The 21,536-nt window shown below is 58.7% G+C and overlaps 2 protein-coding genes and 1 long non-coding RNA gene across 9 annotated transcripts; 1 reads left to right on the plus strand and 2 right to left on the minus strand.

The window, feature by feature from the left end:
- Positions 1–208: 208 nt before the first annotated feature.
- Positions 209–3,646, minus strand: PTGER1 (prostaglandin E receptor 1). 3 transcript variants are annotated; one of them, XM_019427455.2, is made up of 3 exons: positions 3,012–3,646; positions 1,144–2,105; positions 209–580 (listed from the first exon to the last, which is right to left on the minus strand). In XM_019427455.2, exons 2-3 carry the CDS (start codon positions 2,083–2,085, stop codon positions 308–310), a joined length of 1,215 nt encoding a protein of 404 aa, XP_019283000.1. In that variant the 5' UTR covers positions 2,086–2,105; positions 3,012–3,646; the 3' UTR covers positions 209–307. The 3 variants fall into 3 exon arrangements, with proteins under 3 accessions (XP_019283000.1, XP_019282999.2, XP_053753205.1); XM_019427454.2 differs by having other exon boundaries at positions 706–2,105; XM_053897230.1 differs by lacking the exon at positions 3,012–3,646 and having other exon boundaries at positions 706–2,975.
- Positions 3,647–5,417: 1,771 nt separating this feature from the next.
- GIPC1 (GIPC PDZ domain containing family member 1) lies at positions 5,418–16,971 on the minus strand. Of its 5 annotated transcripts, none has more exons than XM_019427457.2 (9): positions 15,718–15,843; positions 13,419–13,509; positions 11,349–11,436; positions 8,835–9,156; positions 7,892–8,077; positions 7,612–7,792; positions 6,748–6,860; positions 6,353–6,434; positions 5,418–6,222 (listed from the first exon to the last, which is right to left on the minus strand). In XM_019427457.2, the coding sequence occupies exons 4-9, from the start codon at positions 9,120–9,122 to the stop codon at positions 6,071–6,073; spliced, it is 1,002 nt and encodes a 333-aa protein (XP_019283002.1). In that variant the 5' UTR covers positions 9,123–9,156; positions 11,349–11,436; positions 13,419–13,509; positions 15,718–15,843; the 3' UTR covers positions 5,418–6,070. The 5 variants fall into 5 exon arrangements, with proteins under 5 accessions (XP_019283002.1, XP_019283005.1, XP_019283001.1 ...); XM_019427460.2 differs by having other exon boundaries at positions 11,353–11,436; positions 13,419–13,542; positions 15,718–15,832; XM_019427456.2 differs by having other exon boundaries at positions 13,419–13,542; positions 15,718–15,832.
- On the plus strand, positions 16,113–20,743 carry LOC109253980 (uncharacterized). Its single transcript, XR_002074605.2, has 3 exons — positions 16,113–16,208; positions 16,805–16,981; positions 20,111–20,743. It is a non-coding gene; the product is annotated as an uncharacterized LOC109253980 (long non-coding RNA).
- Positions 20,744–21,536: the final 793 nt, after the last annotated feature.

The raw sequence follows: 21,536 nt of genomic DNA on the forward strand, positions 1-21,536 counted from the left end.
CGGGAGCCCGGGCCCTCGGGCTGCGGCCGTGGCTTTCTGCGCATGCTCCGGCATCTGGCGTGTCTGGCCAGACTCCGTGTCTGGCCTGTCTGCGCCTCTGCCTGGCAAGTCCCAGAACTGCACACCCCGAAGGTTCATGCGGCGCCTCTGTCACCCCCGCGCGGTCACAGGGGCGCTGCAGCCCCGACCGGACACAGGCCCTGCGCACGTCCGCAACATGGCTTTATTCCCCCGAGGGCTCAGCGCTGCGGACCCACCTGGGCCCGGCCGGGATGGTCTGACTCAGCCGCTGGGGCTGTTTGCGCGCCTAGAGGTGGCTGAGGCTACTGTGCCTGGAGCTGCGCAGCGAGCTGGCCTCCCAGGCGCTCTTGGTTAGGCCCAGCCCCGCAGGGCTGCCCTTGGCGCCAGCCCTCGGGGGCAGGAGGCGAAGCAGTTGGCGCAGCACGGCCTGGCGCAGCAGGATGTACACCCAGGGGTCCAGGATCTGGTTCCACGAAGCGAGGCGCACAGCCAAAAACAGCGGCCGCTGCAGGGAGCCGGAGCCGGAGCCCCAGCCCCCGACAGCCAGCACCACTAACACCTGCGGGAGAAGCCGGTGTGAGCAGTGGGGCAGGTGTGAGAGAAGGGGGCTGGCCCAGGGTGGGGCTGGGATGGATGAAGCGTGGCTGGAAAGTAAGGGGGCTGTGAAGAGGAGCAGAGGCTCACCGGGAGGGTAAATGGGAGTCCCGGTGGGAAGGAGCTCCGGAAGGAGGGAGAAGGTGTGGCGGAAGCAAAGGCCTTCAGCGAGTGGCGGCTCGAGCAAAAAAAGGAGAGAAGTCCCAGGTATCCCGAAAGACAGGGGACCGAAGGGGGAGAGAAACGGGGCGGCGTGGTGACGGAAGGGGGCTGGGGAGGAGGCTCGAGTGGGTAGGGTGAACTGCAAAGACCCCAGGCAGGAGAAAGACAAGGGGACTGGGTGGAGGGGTGGGAGATGCGAGGGAGGGACCAAAGGGCGGGCTGCGTGACAGGTGGAGCCTCGAGGGGGTGGGACCGCGGTTGGAGAACGCAGAGAGAACCCTGGGATCCTAGGAGGGAAAAGGGTGGGAGGGATGGGGGGGAGGGGACAGGAAGGAGCCCGGCCGGAGGGGCGTGTGCGCCCCTCACCAGCAGCGGGCTCCAGCAGATGCACGACACCGCCATGATGCCCACGAGCTGGCCCACCATCTCCACATCGTGAGCGCGGGCTCTGCGCGCCGAGCCGCGGCCCGGGGAGCCGCCGGCGGCCGAAGCTACGGACGAGGCGGACGAGGCGGAGGCCGAGCGGGGCGCGCGCGCCCCCCAGCGACGGCGGCTGTCGGGGCCACTCGCCGGAGGACGCCGTCGAGAGCGGCGGCGCCAGCGGGCGCGCAGCAAGGCCAGGCCGCTGAGCGTGTTGCACACGAGCGCCGCGAGCAGAGCGGCCAGACCGAGGCCGGCGAAGAGGCCGGGGAGCAGCGCCTGGCGCCAGCCGCCCGCCGGGCCCAGGCCGATGAAGCACCACGTGCCCGGGTACTGCAGCTCGTAGCGGCCCACTCGCGCCAGCGGCAGCAGCGCCACCGCCAAAGCCACGGCGGCCAGCGCGGCCAGCGCCAGGCGCGCGCGGGCCGCCGAGACGCGCGCCGCGTGCAGGAGCGGCCGCGTGACGCCCACGCAGCGCTCCACGGCCATGCCGCAGCCCAGCAGCAGCGGGCACAGGCCGAAGAACACCATGCAGCCGCCCAGGAAGTGGCAGGCGCCGCCGGCTGGCGAGCGGCCCGCCGCGTACAGGCGCAGCACCAGGGCTCCGGGGATGACGTGGCCCGCCAGGTCGGTGGCCAGAAGGCTGGCGACGAACAGCAGGAAGGTGGCAGCCGAGCGGCGGCGCCGCAGGCGGCCCGCGGCCTGCGCCAGCAGCGCCAGCGCCAGCACGTTGGACACGGCGCCCAGCGTCATGGAGAAGATGGGCAGCGCCGGCGAGGCGCCCGCCCGTCCGGCCGGCGGCCCGGCCGACGCGTTGGGGGCCCCGGGCTCCGCACACACGGTCGCCTCGCCTGCCAGGCTCAGGTTGAGGGGCCCGCAGAGACTCATGTCAGGTGCCGGGGGTGGGGCTGGGGAGAGGAGAGGAGGGCACGGTGAGGCCGGCCGGGAGCGCAACGGCCGTCGTCAAGCTGAGCCCGGCGGGTGGCACCACCTCAGATCGTCGGGACCCATTTGAGGCCACTGGCATTGTCCCGTCGACTCGCTGCCCGTGGCGACTCCAGGTGACCACGACTGCCCCATTCCTGACCCTTTCTCCTCCTCTGCCCCATCAGCCCGTCTCTTGCTCCCCGCCTGCTCTGTCCACCCCGGTTCCTCCGGCTCCAGCCTTCCTCCGGGTCCGTGTCCCCACCTCTGGGCCTCACAGATCCACCGCTGGCACCCACCTCCCGTTTTTACGCCACGGCCAATTCCTGGCCTCTGGCTCCGTCCGATGCCCACTGACCCATTTCTGACCCCAGGGCCCCACCTGCCCTCACTGCCCTTTCCTGACGATCACCAGGTCACCTTTGGTCCAGTCCCACGTTTGATGCTCACAGCCCCACCTCTGCCGCCAGGCGCACATCTCTCCCCACCGCGTTGTCCTTTTCCCCAAGGCCACGTCTCTGTCCCTACAGTCCCTGTCCCCCACACTGCAACCTCAGAGACCTGTTACTGGGTCACCCTGGCCCTACCCCCGACCACAGCCGCCCGGATGCCCCACGGTGCCGTTCCTGCCAGCTCCACGTCCCTGCCCCAAAGGCCTCAAGGCGGACCCAGCACCACCCATCCCTGGATGCCCTGGTGGTGAGGGCTGAGAGGGCAGAACGGCCTGCTGGCCAGGTGGGAAGGGCGGATGAACAGATGGTAAGACGGACAGGGACAGACCGATGGGGCTGAGAGTCAAGAACATGGGACAGAGAGACTGAGGTAGCCACGGCCCCATCCTTCCAAGCCCCCCTCCCCCACCAGGGACACTCTCGCCCCCCTTTTCTTACCCACTCAGCTTGGGGCTCCAGGCCCCCATAGCCTGCTGCCGGCTGCACCCGCCGCCCCAGAGCTCTGCGCACCAGAGCTCTCCGGCAAGCAGGCAGGAAGGCAGGCCGCTCCCTCTCCCTCCCTCCTAGGGCGGCTCCTCAGCTCCTGGCCTCCTCCCGCTGCCCGCTCCGGCCTCCAGGGGCCTCTCCGACCACCCCATCTCCCCAGCTCAGCCATCCCATCTCGTGCCCGCAGGAAGCCTGGGGTGACAGTGACCTCTCTCTCTGCTCCTGGCAACGGGCAGCGGCCACTCAGAACCCCAGCTGCCCCACCAGGAAGGGGGCTCCCGGGGAGCTGGCCTGGTCCCCCATGACTCCCTCCCCCTGGCAGGGCGGGAATAGCCCTCTCCACCCTCCCCACCCCTCCGCCCCCAGGCGCAGGCCTTTTGCCTGCCTCATTAATAAAGTGGATAAAATCTAAACACTGGAAAATGTGAGCATCGCCCAGGGCGGGCTGGGGCGGCTGCAGGGGGTGCCACTGCCTCCGTGGAGACGGCCAGGTTGTGGGGGCTAGCCCTGCTGGGAGGCAGCAACACCCTCCTGTCCTGCCAAAGCCTTCATGGATGCTGGGGCGGTGGTGGGGGTGGGGGTGGGGGTGGCGGTGGGGGTGGCAGTGGGGGTGGGGGTGGCGGGCAATGCCTCGGGCAGACCAGCTTGGGTCAGGCCCAGCCTGGCCTGGAGACCTGCCCACTATTTACACAGGGGCTTAAAGCCCAAGCCAGGGCCAGCGGCCAGTCACGGGAGGGGGAGTGGGGGAGGCTGAAGGCGGGCTGGGGAACCAAGACGCCTGGTGACCAGGGGACCATCTCCTGGGACTCAGAAGTCCCAAGCCACCTGTGGACACATGACGGCGACCTCCCCTCCCGCCCTGACAAGCAGGGGACACACACACACACACACACACACAGTCTCCCATCCTAAAACAACACAATCATATCCCTTAACACCCTGAGATCAGATACTGTCAACTCTGTCCCCAGCACAGCAGCAGCCACGTTCCTCAAAGCCTTGGGGTCACCTGTCGTCCTACCCGTGAACTCACTGAGACGGTGTCACCCCCAGAGATGCCCCGACAGTCACTGGCTCAGACTTCTCCCAACGCGCTGAAACGCAGGCCCCTTAGCGCTGCGGGACCCAGTCTCAGCACTGAGACAGCCACGGTCTGTATCACCCGGAGACACCCCCTCACAGTCCGAGACAGGCCCACAGGTACACTGCACGCACCCAAGACACAATGGGTTGCACCTCCTGGACATCCTGGGATCTGGCTGGTCAACACCTACCCCGCAAACAGAAAAGCGCAGGGACACCCTCGCTCGCGGCCTCGGCCACGTCGAGACGCGCCTCCTCGGCCGCCCTCCACACAGAGGTGCCGCCAGTTACACCCAGACACCCGGGAACACGGAGACAGTCACGTTCTTCCCTCAGCAGAGCCGCAGACGGCCAACTCCCTGAGAGACACAGTCGTACTCTCGAAACACGGAGGCGCGACCCGAGCTGTTTACCAGCACGGACACAGGGGGCACCCGTGGGTGCTGGGACCCCAACATCAGCTGTCTCCGTCCCACCCCAAGAACACAACTGCGGGCCGCGCGCACACCCCAGGCCCAGCCGGTCCTCCCAGCTGCCCTTTCCTGGGCAGGCCCCTCACCCTCTTGTTGGAAATAGGGATGGAAGAGGGGAGCGGGCTGAGCTCACACATTCCTGCCGGGACCTCTGGCCTGGCCCCCCTTGCTTCAATTCCTGCCCTTCCCTCCAGGTCTGGCCGGGGTCCCACCCCCCTTCCTTGATCCCCACTCAAATCCTTGAGGATGAAGTGGGTTGTCAAAACAAGCACGCGGGGTTTATGTCCAGTGCGCGCCGTGGACGCCAGCGGACCCCACACGTCCAGAGCGGGCAGGAGTGGGGGCTCCGTCATGACTGCTCCCCTCGGTCTTGGGGGGCAGGGCTCCTGCCCACAGCATTTGCCCTGGCAGGCCTCCGCCTTGGGCCCGCCATCTTTCTTTTCCCAAGCCAGGCTTCCATACCCCTCCGGGCCCTGGTGCTCCCCACGGCCCCGGGCCGGGCCGGGCTGTAGCCCACAGTCTTGCGCCCACGGTGCGCCTCAGGCTTGAGGTGGCGGGAGCTTCGTTCAAGAGGGAGCAAGACTTGAACCCCAGTAGGCCGAGAAGCTCCGGCCTTTGACAGGAAGCCTGGTGGCCCACGGCCAGAAACCTCGTCAGGCAGAACGGGTGTGGGGGGCGGGGGGAGGGTGGCCCAGGCAGGCTCCTAATTCAATTTGGAGCCTGAAGGGGATGGATTTCAGCTGCTACATTCTTTCCCAGCCCTGGCTCACCCCCTTCTCCCACCCTGAAGCCGCCACACAGGTCCAACGGCAGATAGATTCTTTATGTTCAAGACAGCAAATTCAGATACAAAAGCCCACCGCCATCCTCCCTCCTGCCCCTTCTGTCCGGGGCTGGGCTGAGGGAGACACGGGGGCAGGGGAGGGAGGGAGGTTGGGGGGTTCACAGCAGACTAGTATTTCAAACGCAGAGGTAACAGACTCCACAGCGAGGGGGTTCCTCTGGTGGGGGGGGGGGGGCGTGGAGGGGGAGGGCGTTATTGCATTTGCTGAGGGGGGATGCCCCCCTTCTGCATTCCCTGCAGCAGGAAACTAGGGAGGTCACGACCCCCAAAACAGGCCCCAGGGAGACAGAGGGACCAGTTTGGCAGCTGATGCGGAAAGTGTTGGGGGCGGGGGTGGACGCCCAATCTGGCTGGTCCCTCCCCGCGCCCGGCCCGGCTGAGGTAGGTGGGGAACAGGGCAAGGGGGGACCGGGGACCCCACCCAGGGCGGGAGCTGGGGAGGGGTGGTACCGATTGGAGTAGGGCAGGGGCCTGGCCCCACCTCCACTCTGCATCATCCTCGGGCTGCTGAGCCAGGTCCAAGCCGGATGCTGGGGTCCAGGCCACGGTGTCCCTCCCACGGGGGGCTCCCACCAAGCGGAGCCAGGTCACTGAGAGGTCTGGAGGGAGGCCTAGAAGCGGCCGACCTTGGCATCCCCAATGGCACCCCAGACGTCAAAGACAAACTCATCAGGGAAGGCAAAGTCACCAAGCCGTTCGTCCAGGGCCTCCGCCAGCTCATCCGGGTTCCTCTTGTCCTTTCCGAGCTCCACCATGGTGGCCGCTGGACAAGGGTAGGGGGCGGAACGGAAGCACAGATGGCAGAGGTACTCAGGAGACACCCAGCCCCGCAGGACCTAGAAGCCCCTCCCCCAAACTCGCACCCATCCCCAGATCCAGGTGTCCCCACTCACCCAACTCCGTGTCCCGGATGCCCATGTAACTCTCCAGAAGGTCATCTACCTTCTCAATGGCCTTCTCCTCAAAGGCTGAGGGCTGGGGGGTGGGTAGAAGGAGGGACAGCGACACCACAGTGATGTGAGTACGTTTGCCATCGTACTTACTGAGTGCCGCACGATCTTTTCACCACTTCCCGTGTATTAAGCCACAGCTCATCCTCACCACAACCCTGGGTGTTATCGTCCCATTTTACACACAAGGAAACTGAGGCCCACTTGCCCAGCAGAGGTCCCAGAGCTGGGATGTGGCAGAGGTAGCATCTAGTGCTCCGAGGTCCTCAGCTAACAAAGGATGCGGCCACCTATGGGTGCGCGGGGAAGGAGGGAGCGGGCTGGGCTACAGCACTCACCACATCCTCTACTGTGGCGGGGCCGCGGGATCTGAGCCGGAGGGTCCCTCGGCCAGTGCCCAGCTGGGGGCCAGAGCCAGGGCGGCCACCCCCTGAGCGTACGCTGATCATGTCTGTGGGAGGCAGGCGAGGGGTGAGTGAGGGTCGGGGAAGCCCAATTCCAGCATGCCCTGGGCGGGACCCCAGGCATCCTGGCCTCAGTTACCCTCTTCTACCTTCTGGAAGCTTCTGCAGGCTCTGGGGAGATGGGGCCTGAGGTGACCCCAGGAGGGCAGGACTCCCGACTCAGGCTTGGCATGGACTGGGGAAGGACAGCCAGGGGCTGGGAATGGAAAAGGCTGGAGGGGAGACAGAAGGGGGCCCCGTTCCCAGGGCAAGAGGGACAGGAAGGGGGTGGGGCCTGGGTCGTGAGCTGCTCTCCCCAAGGCCAAGGAGATATAGCTGCTGGGCCAAGGACCAGCCCTGTCTGCGGGGGGAAGCTTTTGAGAGTCCCCCACCCCCAACCTCGGGGGCCTCAGGCCCATTCCAGAGAGTTAGTGAAGCCAGACGGAAAAGAGGGGGTACTGGCACAGGGCAGCCAACCCTGGCCTCTCCAGGCTGGGGGGGCTCGCCAGGGTTGGGGGCGCTTGGCTGGGCTAATGGTTCCGGGAAGCTGGGTGCGGGGGCAACTTCCTCCTTGCTCTGGCCCTCCGGGGCTGGGCAGGGAGCCAGCACCCCTCCCCAGGGCAGGGCGGGGCTACCCCTCCATTCCGCCGCAGCTGGCTGGGTTTGGGCGCCACCTGCTGGTGGCTCCCTGCCACTGTAGCCTGAACCCAAGAGAATAGGGCGACGACAGGGGTTCCGGGCGGGGGGCAGCCCCCTCACCAAAAGCTTTGCGGGGCTCTGTGAGCTTCAGCGTGAAGGTGCGGCCTCGGGGTAACTCCTTGAGCAGACGGGCCACCTCGTAGTGGCGGCAGCCCAGCAGGCTCTGCCCGTTGATGGCCTCAATCATGTCCCCCACGCTGATGAGCTGGATGTGGTCGATCACGCTTCCCTCCTTAATGCGCTGTGGGGAAAGGAGCCGTGAGTCCCCTTGGCTCGGCCCTTGGGTCCTACGGCCAATCTTTACCCTTAGGACCCGGGTGTCCCCATCCACCCCAGGCACCTTGATGAAGGCATAGCCGGCCCCGTTGTCGGTAATGGTGAGTCCCAGCGCCTCCTCGGACTTGAACACCTCTACCTCCTTGCGCTGCCCCTTGATGTGGGCGAAGATGAAGTCCTCCAGCCCGATCTGGCCCCCCAAGAGTTTGTCCATGTCCACTTTGTGGGTGTTGAGGGTACAGAACATCACCTGCATGGGGGGAGACACTCAACCCTCACCTTCATCCCTCGCCCTTTGCTAACCACAACCCGGGGGGATAAAGGGAGCTGGGAAAGGGCTGGGGGTCCCCACCCCGGGGCCTGACCACCCCCAGACTGGCCTCCACTGGGATGCAGCTCTTCTAGAGCCGGGATTTCTGTCCTAGCAAAAACTCTCTGCTGGTTCCAGGGCACAGAGCCTGGCACACAGTGGGTGCTCAGTAAAGGGCTTGTGGAATGAATGAAGGGGCACAGAATACCCGCCACCCCTACTGAGACCCCTGCATCTACTTCCTGCTCAGTCCCACTGCGGCCCTTCTTGTCCCCCTGCCTTCAGCCCCCCAAGTCCTTGGGGTCAGGCCTCCCAATGCATCCCACAGAAACGAACCTCACATCTGACCGCCAGACCCCATAATCAACTGGGGCACAAGCCTCCCGATGCATCATGGGAAGGTAGCATCCAGCCCTGGCCATCCATCTCCGCAGTCCACTGGGGCACAGGCCTCCCAATGCTTAATGGGAACTCAGCACCCAGCCCTACTCTCCAGTTCCCCACAGTTTGCTGGGGTGCAGGCGCCCTAATGACTGATGGGAACTTAGCACCCAGTGTGACCCCACCAGTTCCTCCAGTAGGGAGCTGGTGTCGGCGTATGCACCTTCAGCAACTGAGCCGCGGCTCATGGACAGGACGCACGCCCAGGCCTCAGCCCGCCGTCAGGGACCCTGGTGCCCGGCTCCCCGGTGGGTACCTCGGCAGCCGGCAGCCGGAAGGCCTCGGCGATCTTGCCATACAGCTCCTTGACGTTGGTGAAACCCTCGATGCGGCCAGTGGGACTGCCGTGGGCCAGCTGGGTGTGGAACACGAGGCGGGGCCGCAGGGCCGGGGGAGGCGGGGGCAACCCCATTTGGGGCCCCCCCGCCCCACCCCCACCCAGGGGCCCCGGCTCCCCCACGCCCAGCCCCCCACGGCCTGGCTCGGCCTCCTCATTCTCCACCAGAGGCGGCGCCTTTTTCCGCCGCCCCAGTCCCAGCGGCATGAGCGGTGAGAAGCAGGGGGCACACTCAGGAGACCTGCAGGGCGGGAAAGCGGGCTCAGGGCCTGGGCGGTGGCCTCGGGCCGCCTCTCCCCCACTAGGAGCACACTGCTGACCCGATGAACAGACTGGCCTCGGTTCAAAACCCACTCCCAGCGTTTATGTACCGGTACAGAAGTAACCGCAGCAGCTATAACACCTACTACGACCCCGTGCAAAGTGCTCTGTGACCTTACTTAATCCTCACACGACGTTGTGATATGGGGACAATATTTTGCTACGGATACGCCCACTTAATGAGAAGGTGGAGGCTCAAAGCGGTTACGTTTCTCTTCATTCTTCTAGGTGTTTATTCATTACTATTTTTTTAAAGTAAGTTTCACGCCCAGTGCGGAGCCCAACACGGGGCTTGAGCCCACGACCCTGAGATCAAGACCTGAGCTGAAATCAAGAGGCAGATGCTTCACTGACTGAGCCACCCAGGTGCCTCCAGTGTCCCCTCCTTTTTCTACTGGTTGCAGCCACTAGTGCTGTGCACAAAAAGTTTCCGACTCTCCCTTCAAAGCACACAGCCAGGTGACATTTACTGACCTCCCTGTGACTGGGCAGGCGTATGACTAGTTCTGGCCAATGAGCTGTGAGAGGAGGGGACACATGGCATTTCTGGGCTGAAGCATTTCAGTCCTAGATCAAGAGCCTCCGGGGGTCTGCGTCTCCCAGGCAGGGTGACCTGACACATTTGTCCAGGTGGCAGCACCATCAGCCTGGCCCCGAGTCACAACGGACTATGACGAATGGAACCCCCTACTGAGCTGCAATGGAGACGTAGCAGGACTAAAAAAATAAACCTTTGTGGAATTCAGCCACTAACATTTTGGAGGTTGTCGGTTACTGTAGCAAAACTTGTCCTGATACACTTTCTTTCTTTCTCCTACTGCTATTCTCTCAGTTTCTCTCTCCCACCCTCCTTTCAAATAAGTATCTTTCGCATACTTACTATATGCCATGCACCATTTTAGATACTGCCTTCAGTAAGATGAGCAAGGTCCCTGACTAGGGGCACTGTATGCAGTTCCACAGGTTGTTCACTGTGCAAAAGCACCAGACCAAGGTGGCGAGTGGGACTGAAACTCAGCCTCTGCTCTGGCTCGTCGAGCTACATGCCAAGCTGATGTGTTTGCTGGGAGGAAGGCCTGCCTCTTTCTAACTCTCTCCTGGGTGCCATATACGCCAGCTGGGGTTCTGTTCACGCTTTTCCGAAGCATACAGTCCAGAGGAAATGCGCAGTGAGCAAGCCAATGTGTAAAAGCCTAGTATAATTTCTAAGGGTGCTATGAAGACAGTAAAACAAGACAAGTGCTTCTACCGACAAAATCAAGGAGGGCCTCTCTGAGCAGGTGAAGCTGAACTTGAGACTCGAATGACAGGAAGAAGCCTCCATACAACGATGTGAGGCAAGACAGCTCCAGGCAGAGGGAACCGCCAGTGCAAAGGCCCTGAGATGGGGACACGCTTGGCATGTGTTTGAGGGACAGCAAGTGGGCCTGCACGGTTGGAACAGAGTGGTGAGAGGGACAGCAGGAGGAGGTGAGGGCAGGGAGGGATAGGGCAGAGCGGGCAGGGCCTTGAAGGGCCCAGGCAGGACTTAGGCTTTCGCTCTGAGTGAGGGGGCAGCCGCGGGAGGGCTCTGAGCAGACTCGCGGACTCTGCTCACAGAGCAGCAAGGGGCCAGTGTAACTGGAACAGAGAGAGCGATGCGTGGAGAGGGGGGGTTGAAGAAGTCCTGGGCGTAGGAGGGGTCGACCGTGCCGGCTTCCCAGAATGGGAAGGAGGTCAGGTTTCATTTTCAAGCCACGCGCCCTAAGCCACAGAAGCCACCCTAAGCCACAGAAGCCGGCAGCACTCTCGGGTCTGTCTGCCCCCCACGTGCAAAGTGGTTCCCTAGGCCACTCGCTCTCCCTGGGCCTCGGATGCCTGTTCTGCAGACGGGGACACTCACCTGGCCAGGCTGTGCTGAGGATCACATCATGCCAAACGATATTCTTCTGTGTAAAGGGGACTTCCCGCTCCCTCCCTTCAACTCTCCTCTTCCAGGGAGCCCTCCCGGATTCCGCCAAGCCCAGTGCGCTGCACTCACACTCACGCATCCGTTCATTTGCTCCCACATTCATTCGTCTGCTCTCCACCGCCTCCTCTAGGGGCGCCTGGTCCAGCCCCATCATCTCTCACCTACACTAGTGCGGTTGCCTCCTCCGAGTCTCCCGGCTTCTGCCCTCACCCTCCACGGTCTCCGGTCAACACGGCAGCCAGAATGATCCTGTAAAACACAAGTCCTGTCTCACCTCTGTCCTCTGCTTCGACCCCTCCCGGGGCTCCCACCTCATTCAGAGTAAAAGTCACCGTCCTCCCCTCCACCCACACGCCCCAAAAGACCTGCCCCCATAGCCTCCCTGCCCCCACCTTCTCCCGCTCTCCCCCTTGCTCGGTCCTCCCAGGCACACGGGCCCGGTCCCTGCCCCTCTAACACACCAGGTACAATCGAGTGTCCGAGGTTTTGCACTTGACTGCGCCCTGTGGCATCCACACAGACACTGTCACACCTCTTTCAGGTGGGATGCAGATTTCACCCACTGTTCTCGTTCACTGTTTTGGGAAAGGGCAAGGCATTCTGTCTGCCTTGCTCATCCCTATATTCTTAGCACAGAAAACAGTGCCCGGGGGTGTAGTAGGTGCTCAGTACGCATTTGTCGAATGAATGCAGGGATGGATGAAGGAATGATCCTAATAGTCATTAGCCCACCAGTCCCCGTGCCTGGCTCTGTAGTCCCTGCCCTCGAGGGGGTACTGTCTCCCCAGCAAACACGCAAGCCCCACCTCTGTGATCTCAGCTCTCACTTCCCAGCATGGTGCTGGGTGCAGGGTAGGTGCTCCATCCGGCCACACAGACACGGAGCGTGTCTCCCTCACCTCTCATCGCAGTTTCGTTTTTACTCCCTTCGTCATCAGTGATGCCGAACAACTGTTAACACGTTCATGAACTGGTTGGATTTGTCCTGTTGCAAACTGCCTGTTTAAGTCTTTGCCCGATTTTAAAAATTGCATTCAGGGGGCACCTGGGTGGCTCAGTCGGTTAAGCAGCCGACTTCGGCTCAGGTCATGATCTTGCCGTCTGTGAGTTCGAGCCCCGCTTCGGGCTCTGTGCTGACAGCTCGGAGCCTGGAGCCTGCTTCGGATTCTGTGTCTCCCTCTCTTTCTGCCCCTCCCCCATTCATGCTCTGTCTCTGTCTGTCTCAAAAGTAAATAAACGTTAAAAAAAATAATAATAAAACTGATACATTTAAAAAAAATTGCATTCAGTTTGTTTTTTATCGTAATGCCTATCTTTTTTCTTCTTGACTTGCGGGCACTCTTTAGACATTTCAAGTGACTGGTCTTTTTTTTTTCTTTAATTTTTTTTTAATGTTTTTATTTATTTTTGAGAGACAGAGAGTGACAGAGCGCAAGCGGGGCAGGGGCAGAGAGAGAGGGAGACACGGAATCCGAAGCAGGCTCCAGGCTCTGAGCTGTCAGCGCAGAGCCTGACGCGGGGCTCGAACTCATGAACCGTGAGATCACGCCCTGAGCCGAAGTGGGACGCTTAACTGACCGAGCCACCCAGGCGCCCAAGAGACCAGCCTTTCATCGGTTATCCACCTCTCTATCTCCAGCACCCATCGCAGAAGGCGCTCACAGAACATTTGACAAAAAAGAAAATTCTGAATGAACCAAAACTTTTGCCTCGGGGTATGAAGGTATTTCATCACACTCAATGATGCTTAAACAAACAAAACCACCACGAATCCTCATCATCCCCTCCCCTGGTTCTCCTTCTGCTGCTCCTCATACATTTTAGCAGGAGGCCGAGAACATGAGTCTGGAACCTGGCTTTTCCACTTACTAGCTGTGTGACCCTGGGCAAGTGTCTTAACTTCTCTGAGCTCCAAGGAAATCACGCATGTGGGCGCACAATAAGGGTTCCATAAAGGGTGATTTTTCCTACTGGTTCCATCTGTCCCATCATCTTTCAGTCAGTTGCTAAGATTCAAACTTCCCCCTTTTCCCAGGGCCCCCACATCCAGATCACCAGTTCCCAGACTCCTCACTCTGCCTACGTTTGCTGCCCTGGTTCAGGCTAGTTTCCATGGCCTCACCTGTGAGGAGGGAATACTGGTGGTGAAGAAAGTGAGTGATTAATGAAGTTGCCTTCCAGGCTACAAGAGGCAGGATGGCCTGGGTTCAGATCCCACCCCTGCCACTTACCAGCTGTGTGGCCGTGGGCAAGTCACTTCATGTGATGGGGCCTCGGTTTTCTCATCCGAAAAAATGGGCAGAATTCCTGTTTCTCAAGGTGCTTATGGGAGTCCAAAGAGATCACGAATACAACCTGATTAGCATTAACAAGCATTTTGCCTGACATTCAATTTAAGGGAACTGTTACTATGATTGTCATTATGATTATTGCCTCCTCCCCTGCCCTGCCAGGGAACATCCCAGTCCTCTCTGCCTGCCTGCCGAGGCCTATGCTAAGCCACCTCCTCCAGGCAGCCTCCCTGGCTTGCCCCAGCCTGTAGGAACCGCCCCTCTGGTCCAGACAGCTCAGGCCCATGAACTTAATTACACGTTGCCCTGGCAGAACTCTTGTCTTCCAGTCTTAGGCTGCTATTTAACTTCGTGTCTCTATTTTAAAATGTAAACCAGATCGCGTCACTACCCGGCTTCCAATTTTACAACAGGTTCCCACCTCACAGGGGAAAAGCTCTGAGCTCCTTAATATGAGCCACAGACCCCTGCGGAACTGCCACTGTGGCCTTATCCGGTGCCCCAGCCACACTATTCCAAGCTTGGTCTAGCCTCAGAGCCTTTGCCCTGGCCGTGCCCCCTGCCCGATCTTCCCATGGCTGCTTACTTTTTGTCATTCAGACCCTGTCTCTGAAGTCCCCTCCTCCAAGAGCCCCACCCCCACCCCCGCCTTGCCCAACAGATTCTACCGAGCCACCCCCTCATATTTTATTCATAGCACTTTTATTCATAGCACGGAGCACTTCTCCCGTCTGCAGGGATCTTTATTTCCTTGTTAACTTGGTTGTGTCCACGAGAATGGCAGCTCCCACAGAGCTGGGAGTTTTGTCTTGTTCACTATTGTGTTCTCTGTCCCAACAACAGTGCCTGGCACATGGTAGGTGCTCAGTAAGTGTAGAATGAATGGATGTGCCTTATGCCCTCATCCCGCCTACTCTGAGCCCTCCTATCCTCGGAACATGCCTGCCGTGGAGTTGCTAACGGCCACCCCCTCCCCACGTTCCCAGTCTCCCCTCAAACCTGAACATAGGGATGGAGGAAAAGAGCGTCAGCTTGGGCGCCAAGCACATTGGCTGGAATCCCAGCATTCCCACCCTCTCTTCCCTGGGAAGGGCCTGAAACTTAGCAACGCCACAACCACGCAGAAGTGCAGTGGGGGCAGCAGGAAGCAGGGAAGGGGGTTCCTGGGGGCTGACATAAACTGGGGGAGGGGGGGACACCACACCCAGCCTCCCCTTTCCAGTAGGATATTGCTTCGGAGAGGAGGAGGGAGGGGGAGGCCTCTGATTCAGTCTTGAAAAACCGGCTCCCGGGTGTTTCCGGGAGAACGCGTACTGCCCAGGGCCTCAGCCCAGGCTTCCCAGAGGGGCCCAGGGGGCAAAGGACCCCAACGTGCAGGCCCCCTATGTCCCCCACAGACGTCACTCTCTTCTTTGGACCTTGGTATTCAGACCTTGCCTTTCCAGCTCAGGGGAGGCAAAGTAGGGCTGATGTCTGGTGACCTCTTAGGGGGAAAGCAAAAACCGGCAGGTGTGGCCAGATGTGTATGGTTGGGGGCTGGGGATAGCAGCAAGCAGACAGGCCACAGAGCCATGTGGTCTAGTGGCTGAGACTCCAGATCTGGAATCTGCAGCACGGGTTCGAGTTCCAGATCTGCCACTTAACTAGCTAGCTGTGTCACCCTGGGCAAGTCACTAGCTGTGTCACCCTGGGCAAGTCACTCTACCTCCTGGGTCTGTTGCTTCACTTCTAAAAGAAGTAAGCGTGCCTTCCATGAGGTGTTTAGACCCACTGATACGCATGCTAAATGCCTGACATGGAAGCGTTCAGCAAGTGCCAGCCGGGGTGATTTTCTTCATTATTATTGTCGGGACCTCGGTCCTCCCCAGGTTCCTCTAGGCCCTGGAGGCTGGGGACGAGGCCACCTCCAGGGAGATGCCCAGGCAGGGCTCAGAAATACCGACCCCGCGCCTCTCCCTGCCGGGAGGGGGACTGTCCAGAGGAGCGCAGGGGGCAGGGTGGCCTGTCGGCCCCGTTTGAGCGGCGGGAAGCGTCTGACCCTGCCCCCAGCGGAAAGACAGGCGCCCCTCTGGGAAGGGGCCTCGGGCATCCTGGCGCCCAACCTAGACTTCCAGCCATGTCCCTGGGGCCGGCCCCGCCCCGCTCGATCCGCCGGATCCCCGCGCGTCTGCGGCCCCGCAGGCCCGCGCTGGGGTCCCCGGAGCGGCCGCGCCGCGCCCCGTCCGCGGGGGGCACTCACCTGCGCCGCCGCCGCCACCCTGCGCGCGCCCCGCTCGGCCCTCCGCAAACTCCGGGCCGGGCCTCTCCCGCAGCCGCGGCCAGGGGGGCGGGGCCGGCGCCCGCGCCCCGCCAATCAGAAGCGGCCGTCCGACGCTCGTGGCCAATCCGCGCCGTGCCGCCCCGCCCCGGGTGGTTTCGACGGAAACATTCCAAAGGGATCCCTCCGCCTCGCCCGGCTCTTTCCGACCCACCCCCCCCGCGCCGCGGCTCAGTGGACCTTCCCACCCCGCCTAAGCCACGACAGGCTGTACCACCGTAGGGCGCGGAGGGGGGACCTGAGGCTGGGCCCCTGCCAATCGCGGGGAAGGAAGGAGACGAGCAGCCAATGGGAAGCTGGGGCCCCTGGACCACGTGCTGGTGGATGAGTGTCGGTCTGGGGTGTCTTGGGTGGTAAGGGGCGCAGGGATTGGGGCTGGTCATCAGGTGGCCGAGGCTGAGTTTCGCCAAGAGGTAAACTCCCCACGTCCGGAAAAGCTGACCCTTTAGGAGACCCGGGAGGGGGCCCAGGGCAGCCCCCGATCCCCTCCTCCTCCCGGTCTGCCCCCGACCCGGCCCGGCCATCCTCGGAGCGGATAAAAGGGAGGCATTCATTCCAGGCCGGCGAGCGGGCGGAGGATCGAGATGAATAGGGAGGGTCCCGAGTGTCCCTGCTTCCTGGGATGGACAATGGACAAGGGCATTCATTCATTCATTCATTCACTCGTCAAATATTTAATGTGCTGCTGCTCCGTGCCAGGCTCTGGCCTATCTCTACAGACACACCAACGGGGAAGCTGAGTGTGCTTCTGGTAGACGTAACAGCGCGTGCAAAAGGCCTGGAGGCCGGACAGAGAGATACAGCACATTTCAGGGCAGTGCCGTATCCTAGGAGCTGGCAAAACTGGGGGAAATGGTGTAATGGAAGGGAAGACAAGGGAGAGATAGACTGTCTGCTTGTTGGTTAGGCCAGCGGATATTTACTGAGCACGTAATAGGTGCTAGACTATAAGGGGTACCCAACCAGCCCAAGCCATTGCTCTTTCATGAGGCTGTCTCCTCCATCTCAGTGCTCCCCACCTACGCCCGGGTCCTGAGACTGGCACAGAGCAGGGTGACAGCACACGTGTCCATCTCACCGTCGCCAGGTTTGGCTTGTAACCGAGAGTTCTCAGGCAGGAGGAGGTCCAAGAAACGCAGACACGAACGCACCTCATGCAGACCAGGACGCTGAGTTCCCAGGACAGGTGAGGATTCCTTGTTCTACTTCAAAGCCGGGGGCCGCTGGGGCAGTTGGGGCTGGGCCAGGGGCTTGCTGTGTGTTCTGGGAATTGTAGTTCTTGGAGGCCCCTAACGGCTGCGACTCTGATCAAGCCTCATTAAATAACTGGGTCTCTGCAGTCCCCAGGGTGAGTTGTTGCACATCCCAGCCCCGCCAGGGCCTACCGAGGGGAGAAGTGGAAGAGGAGAGTGGGGCCTGGGCTTAGCCGCTGCCGGCTTCGAGGGAGACCGGCCCCACCCAGCTGGCAAACACTGCCACTGCCGTGGCAACGGGCACAGCTATTGTCCTTCTCTTCCTGTTCTGCTGACCTCTGCCATCCCCACTGAGTGATCGGTTGCTGTGGCTGGGCCAGTGTCCTCTGTGGGACTGTACCCACTGCCCTGCTTGTGCCTGGCATCTGAGCTGCCTCCCACACACCTGAAGAGGACAGTATGTGGGGCCACGGGGACAGCAGAGTCCTGAGCAGAATCCACCTGGATCCACCTGTTGACTGATGAGGCGCCCAGGGAGGGGTGTGGGGGTTGTCCAAGGGCGCAGAGGTGGCCACCTCTTTACCCAGTGTTACAGCTCAAGAGGCTGGGGGGCCCAGCTGCTAAGGAGCTTAGACCTGAGTGCTACCTCTGCCCCTTTGGGGGGAGGAAAAAGTCTGGAGTGCCAGCTAAAATGTGCAGAAGGAAAGATTGAGTGAGAAAATCCCCATTTTGCAGCCAGTAGAGGAATAATTAATTCGGGCTAGGCTCCTCAGTGGGGGAGTAGATATTCACACAGTCTCGAAGGACCAGCCCACAAATTACTTGTTAATTACAGAGGGAAAAAGATACCTCAGAAAATTCACCATGGAGAAAGTTGGCAGTCACCACTTTAACCAAATGATCAAAATTAACATCATCAGGGATGGGACAGGCTGACCTCACATGCATCTTGCTGTGATGTACTGAGAAGGACCCCTGCAAAGTACTTGGTCCTGTCCAAAGTGTTTAACCTGAGTCTAATCATAAGGACACAACCAGATACTTCCCGATTAAGGGGCATTCTGCCGACAAACAAACCAAAAAACCCCAAACCAAAAAACAAAAACCAAAAGTGCCTGGACTCTTCAAACAGATCTATGTCATGAAAGGGAAAATCAATCTATTCATCGAATGAATGAAGGAATGAATGAATGAAATGCCGGGAAACTGTTCTAGACTGAAGGAAACAAAGAGATGACAGCCAAAATCAATGTATAATCCTTGATTGGATCCTTGATAAAAATTTCAAAAAGAAAAGGATGAAACAGCTACAAAAGATATTCTGGGGATAATCGAGGATATTTGAATGTGGGTGGATCTTAGATAGTATCATGTCCAGGTTAAATTTCCTGAATGTGGGCATTGCACTGTGGTTGGATAAGAGAATGTTCTTATTTGTGGGAGAAACACACTGAATTCTTTAGTGGTAAATTTGTGATGGTTGCGACTGCCAAATAGCTCAGAAGAAAATCATATGTGTATATATCTTATATACAACGTCATAATATGGTATGCATTAGTATTAATATAGAGGAGGGGAGGGGAGAGAGTGTGAGCAAATGTGGCAAAATAGTAACAATTGTCGCTGAAGCCAGGAGAGTAAGTAAGCATATGGGTATTATTTTACTGTTCTTGTGAGTTTTCTTTTTTTTCCATACATTTTTTTATTCTCTGTTTTTGAGAGAGATGGTGAGACAGAGCGCAAGTGGGGAAGGAACAGAGAGAGAGGGAGGCACAGAATTCGAAGCAAGATCCAGGCTCTGAGCTGTCAGCACAGAACTCGACGAAGGGCTCAAAGTCATGAACTGCGAGATCATGACCTGAGCCGAAGTCGGACGCTTAACCGACTGAGCCACCCAAGCGCCCTAAGTTTTCTTTTTTTTTTTTTAATGTTTGTTTTTGAGAGACAGAGAGAGAGAGAGAGAGAGCAAGTGGAGAGAGGCGGAGAGAGAGGGAGACACAGAATCTGAAGCAGGCTCCAGGCTCTGAGCTGTCAGCATAGAGCCCCACGTGGGGCTCGAACTCACGGACCGTGAGATCATGACCTGAACAAAGTCAGGTGTTTAACCTACTGAGCCACCCAGGCGCCCCAAGTTTTCTTTTTTTAATGTTTGTTTATTTATTTATTTATTTATTTATAAATATTTATTTATTTTTGAGACAGAGAGAGAGAGAGCATGAACAGGGGAGGGTCAGAGGAAGAGGGAGACATAGAATCTGAAACAGGCTCTAGGCTCTGAGCTGTCAGCACAGAGCCTGACGCGGGGCTCGAACCCACAGACCGCGAGATCATGACCTGAGCCGAAGCCGGACGCTTAACCGACTGAGTCACCCAGACGCCCCAATGTTTATTTATTTTTGAGAGAGAGAGTGAGTGGGGGAGGGACAGAGAGAGAGAAAGAGAGAGAGGATCCGAAGCAGACTCCAGGCTCTGAGCTGTCAGCACAGGGCCTGATGCAGGGCTTGAACTCACGAGCCGCAAGATCATGACCCAAGCCAAAGTCGGTCCCTCAACCGACTGAGCCATCCAGGGGCCCCTCTTTTTTTTTTTTTTTTTTTAAGTTTATTTCTTTATTTTGAGAGAGAGCAAAAGAGCGAGCAGGAGCAGGGGAGGGGCAGAAAGAAAGAAAGGGAGAGAGAGAGGATCCCAAGCAGGCTCCGCACTGTCAGCGCAGAACCTGACTCGGGGTTTGAACTCACGAACCTCGAGATCGTGACCTGAGCTGAAACCAAACATCGGATGCTAACCAACTGAGTCACCCAGGTGCCCCTTCTTGTGAGTTTTCTACACCTTTGGAAATTTCAAAATAAACATTAGGGAAAAATACCCCCTAATTCCCTCCCATCTCTGGTGCAACACTGCCGTGGGCTTAATGTGCACCTTTCTGTTTGTATGTTTCCTTGAAAATGTGCCTTGTTTTATGTGAGTATTCTATTACATTTGGCTTCTTACTTTCCTTTTCCAGGTAGCACTGTATTGCTTGCTTGCTTGTTTGCTTGTCTTATAGTAGGACTTCAGTATCCATCCGTATTGCCAATCTCTTGCGTCTGTTTTCTTCTGATTTCTACTTGATGTTCCACAGATGCATCCCTCACGTCTTACGACTCTGTCCCCTGGGGATGGACATCAGGCAGCCTCCAGCTCCCAGCACTGCAGCCTTGGACATATCCCTTCAGAGACCTGTGTGGAAATCTCCCTAGGAGAGAGACCTGGGTGCAGAGATGCTGGATCACAGGGCACAGTCCGTTGCTGTGTGGCGTCCTGGACTAGCTGCCCCCAGCCACACCTTCTGTCAGTGCAGAGGGTCCCATGTACCCACATCCCCGCCAGCTGTTAGCTTTATCCAGCTTCTGATTTTTACCACTCTGACTCGATGTCAAGTGACGTCACTATTGCTATCTTTCACATTTCTCTGATTTCAGGTCACTTTGAGCATCTCCTCATTTGCTTGATCGCCTTCAGTTTCTCCTCTTTTGTAAATTGCCTGTTCATATTCTTTGCCCTGTTTGCACTTGGGTTGCTGTCTTTTACTCGTTGATTTGCGCGTGCTCCTCATAGAATCTAGCTGTGCCCTGTCCCATCCGATCTGTCCTACACGAAATCTCTGCTCTCCACATGTACGTACGAGCACTTGAAATACGGCAAATACAAATTGTGATGTGCCGTAAGTGTAAAATACACACCGGATTTCGGAAACTTAGTACAAAGAAAAGATGTAAAATATCACATCTCATTAATTCATTTTTATTCTGTCTACGTTATAATAATAATAATAATGTGGATGTATTGGGCTACATAAAATGTACTACTCAAATTACTTTCACCTATTTGTTTTTTACTATTTAAATTTTTTTTTAATGTTTATTTATTTTTGAGAGAGAGAGAGAGAGAGACAGCAGGAGCCTGGGAGGGGCATAGATAGGGAGACACAGAATCCGAAGCAGGCTCCAGGCTCGGAGCTGTCAGCACGGAGCCCGACACGGGGCTTGAGCTCACAAACTATGAGATCGTGACGGGAGCCGAAGTCGCACGCTTCACCTACTGAGCCACCCAGGTGCTCCTGAGCCGTGTAACTCTCTTAACAGCCCTGTGAGGTAGGTGCAGTATGAGGCATTGCGAACATATTCTCCCATTCTGCCATGTGATGATTCGTGTCACCATTATATCCTTTCTTGGAAGAAAATTCTCAGCTGCAATACAACAGGACTTACCCGCTTGTGGTTTCCACCCATGGTGTTTCATTAAAGGGGCTCTTCTCTTAAGTCACAAAGTCATTCTTCTGTATTTTCTTCTATTCGTTCTATGGTTTTGCTTTGCTTGTGTCTTTTATTCCATCTCTCGTCCACCTCAGGTTGTGGGGTAGGATACAGTCTTTTTTCTCCATCACCTCTACTGGTCGCCGGCTGTGTGGCCCCGGGCAAGCCCCTTCGCCCTGTGTGCCTCAGTCTCCTCCTCTCTAAAATGGGAATAATAATAGGACCCACCTCCTAAAGCTGTTATGATTACGT

Source organism: Panthera pardus, unplaced genomic scaffold, assembly GCF_024362965.1.
Source record: "Panthera pardus isolate Hobbes unplaced genomic scaffold, ASM2436296v1 HiC_scaffold_8, whole genome shotgun sequence".
Lineage (NCBI taxonomy): Eukaryota > Metazoa > Chordata > Mammalia > Carnivora > Felidae > Panthera > Panthera pardus.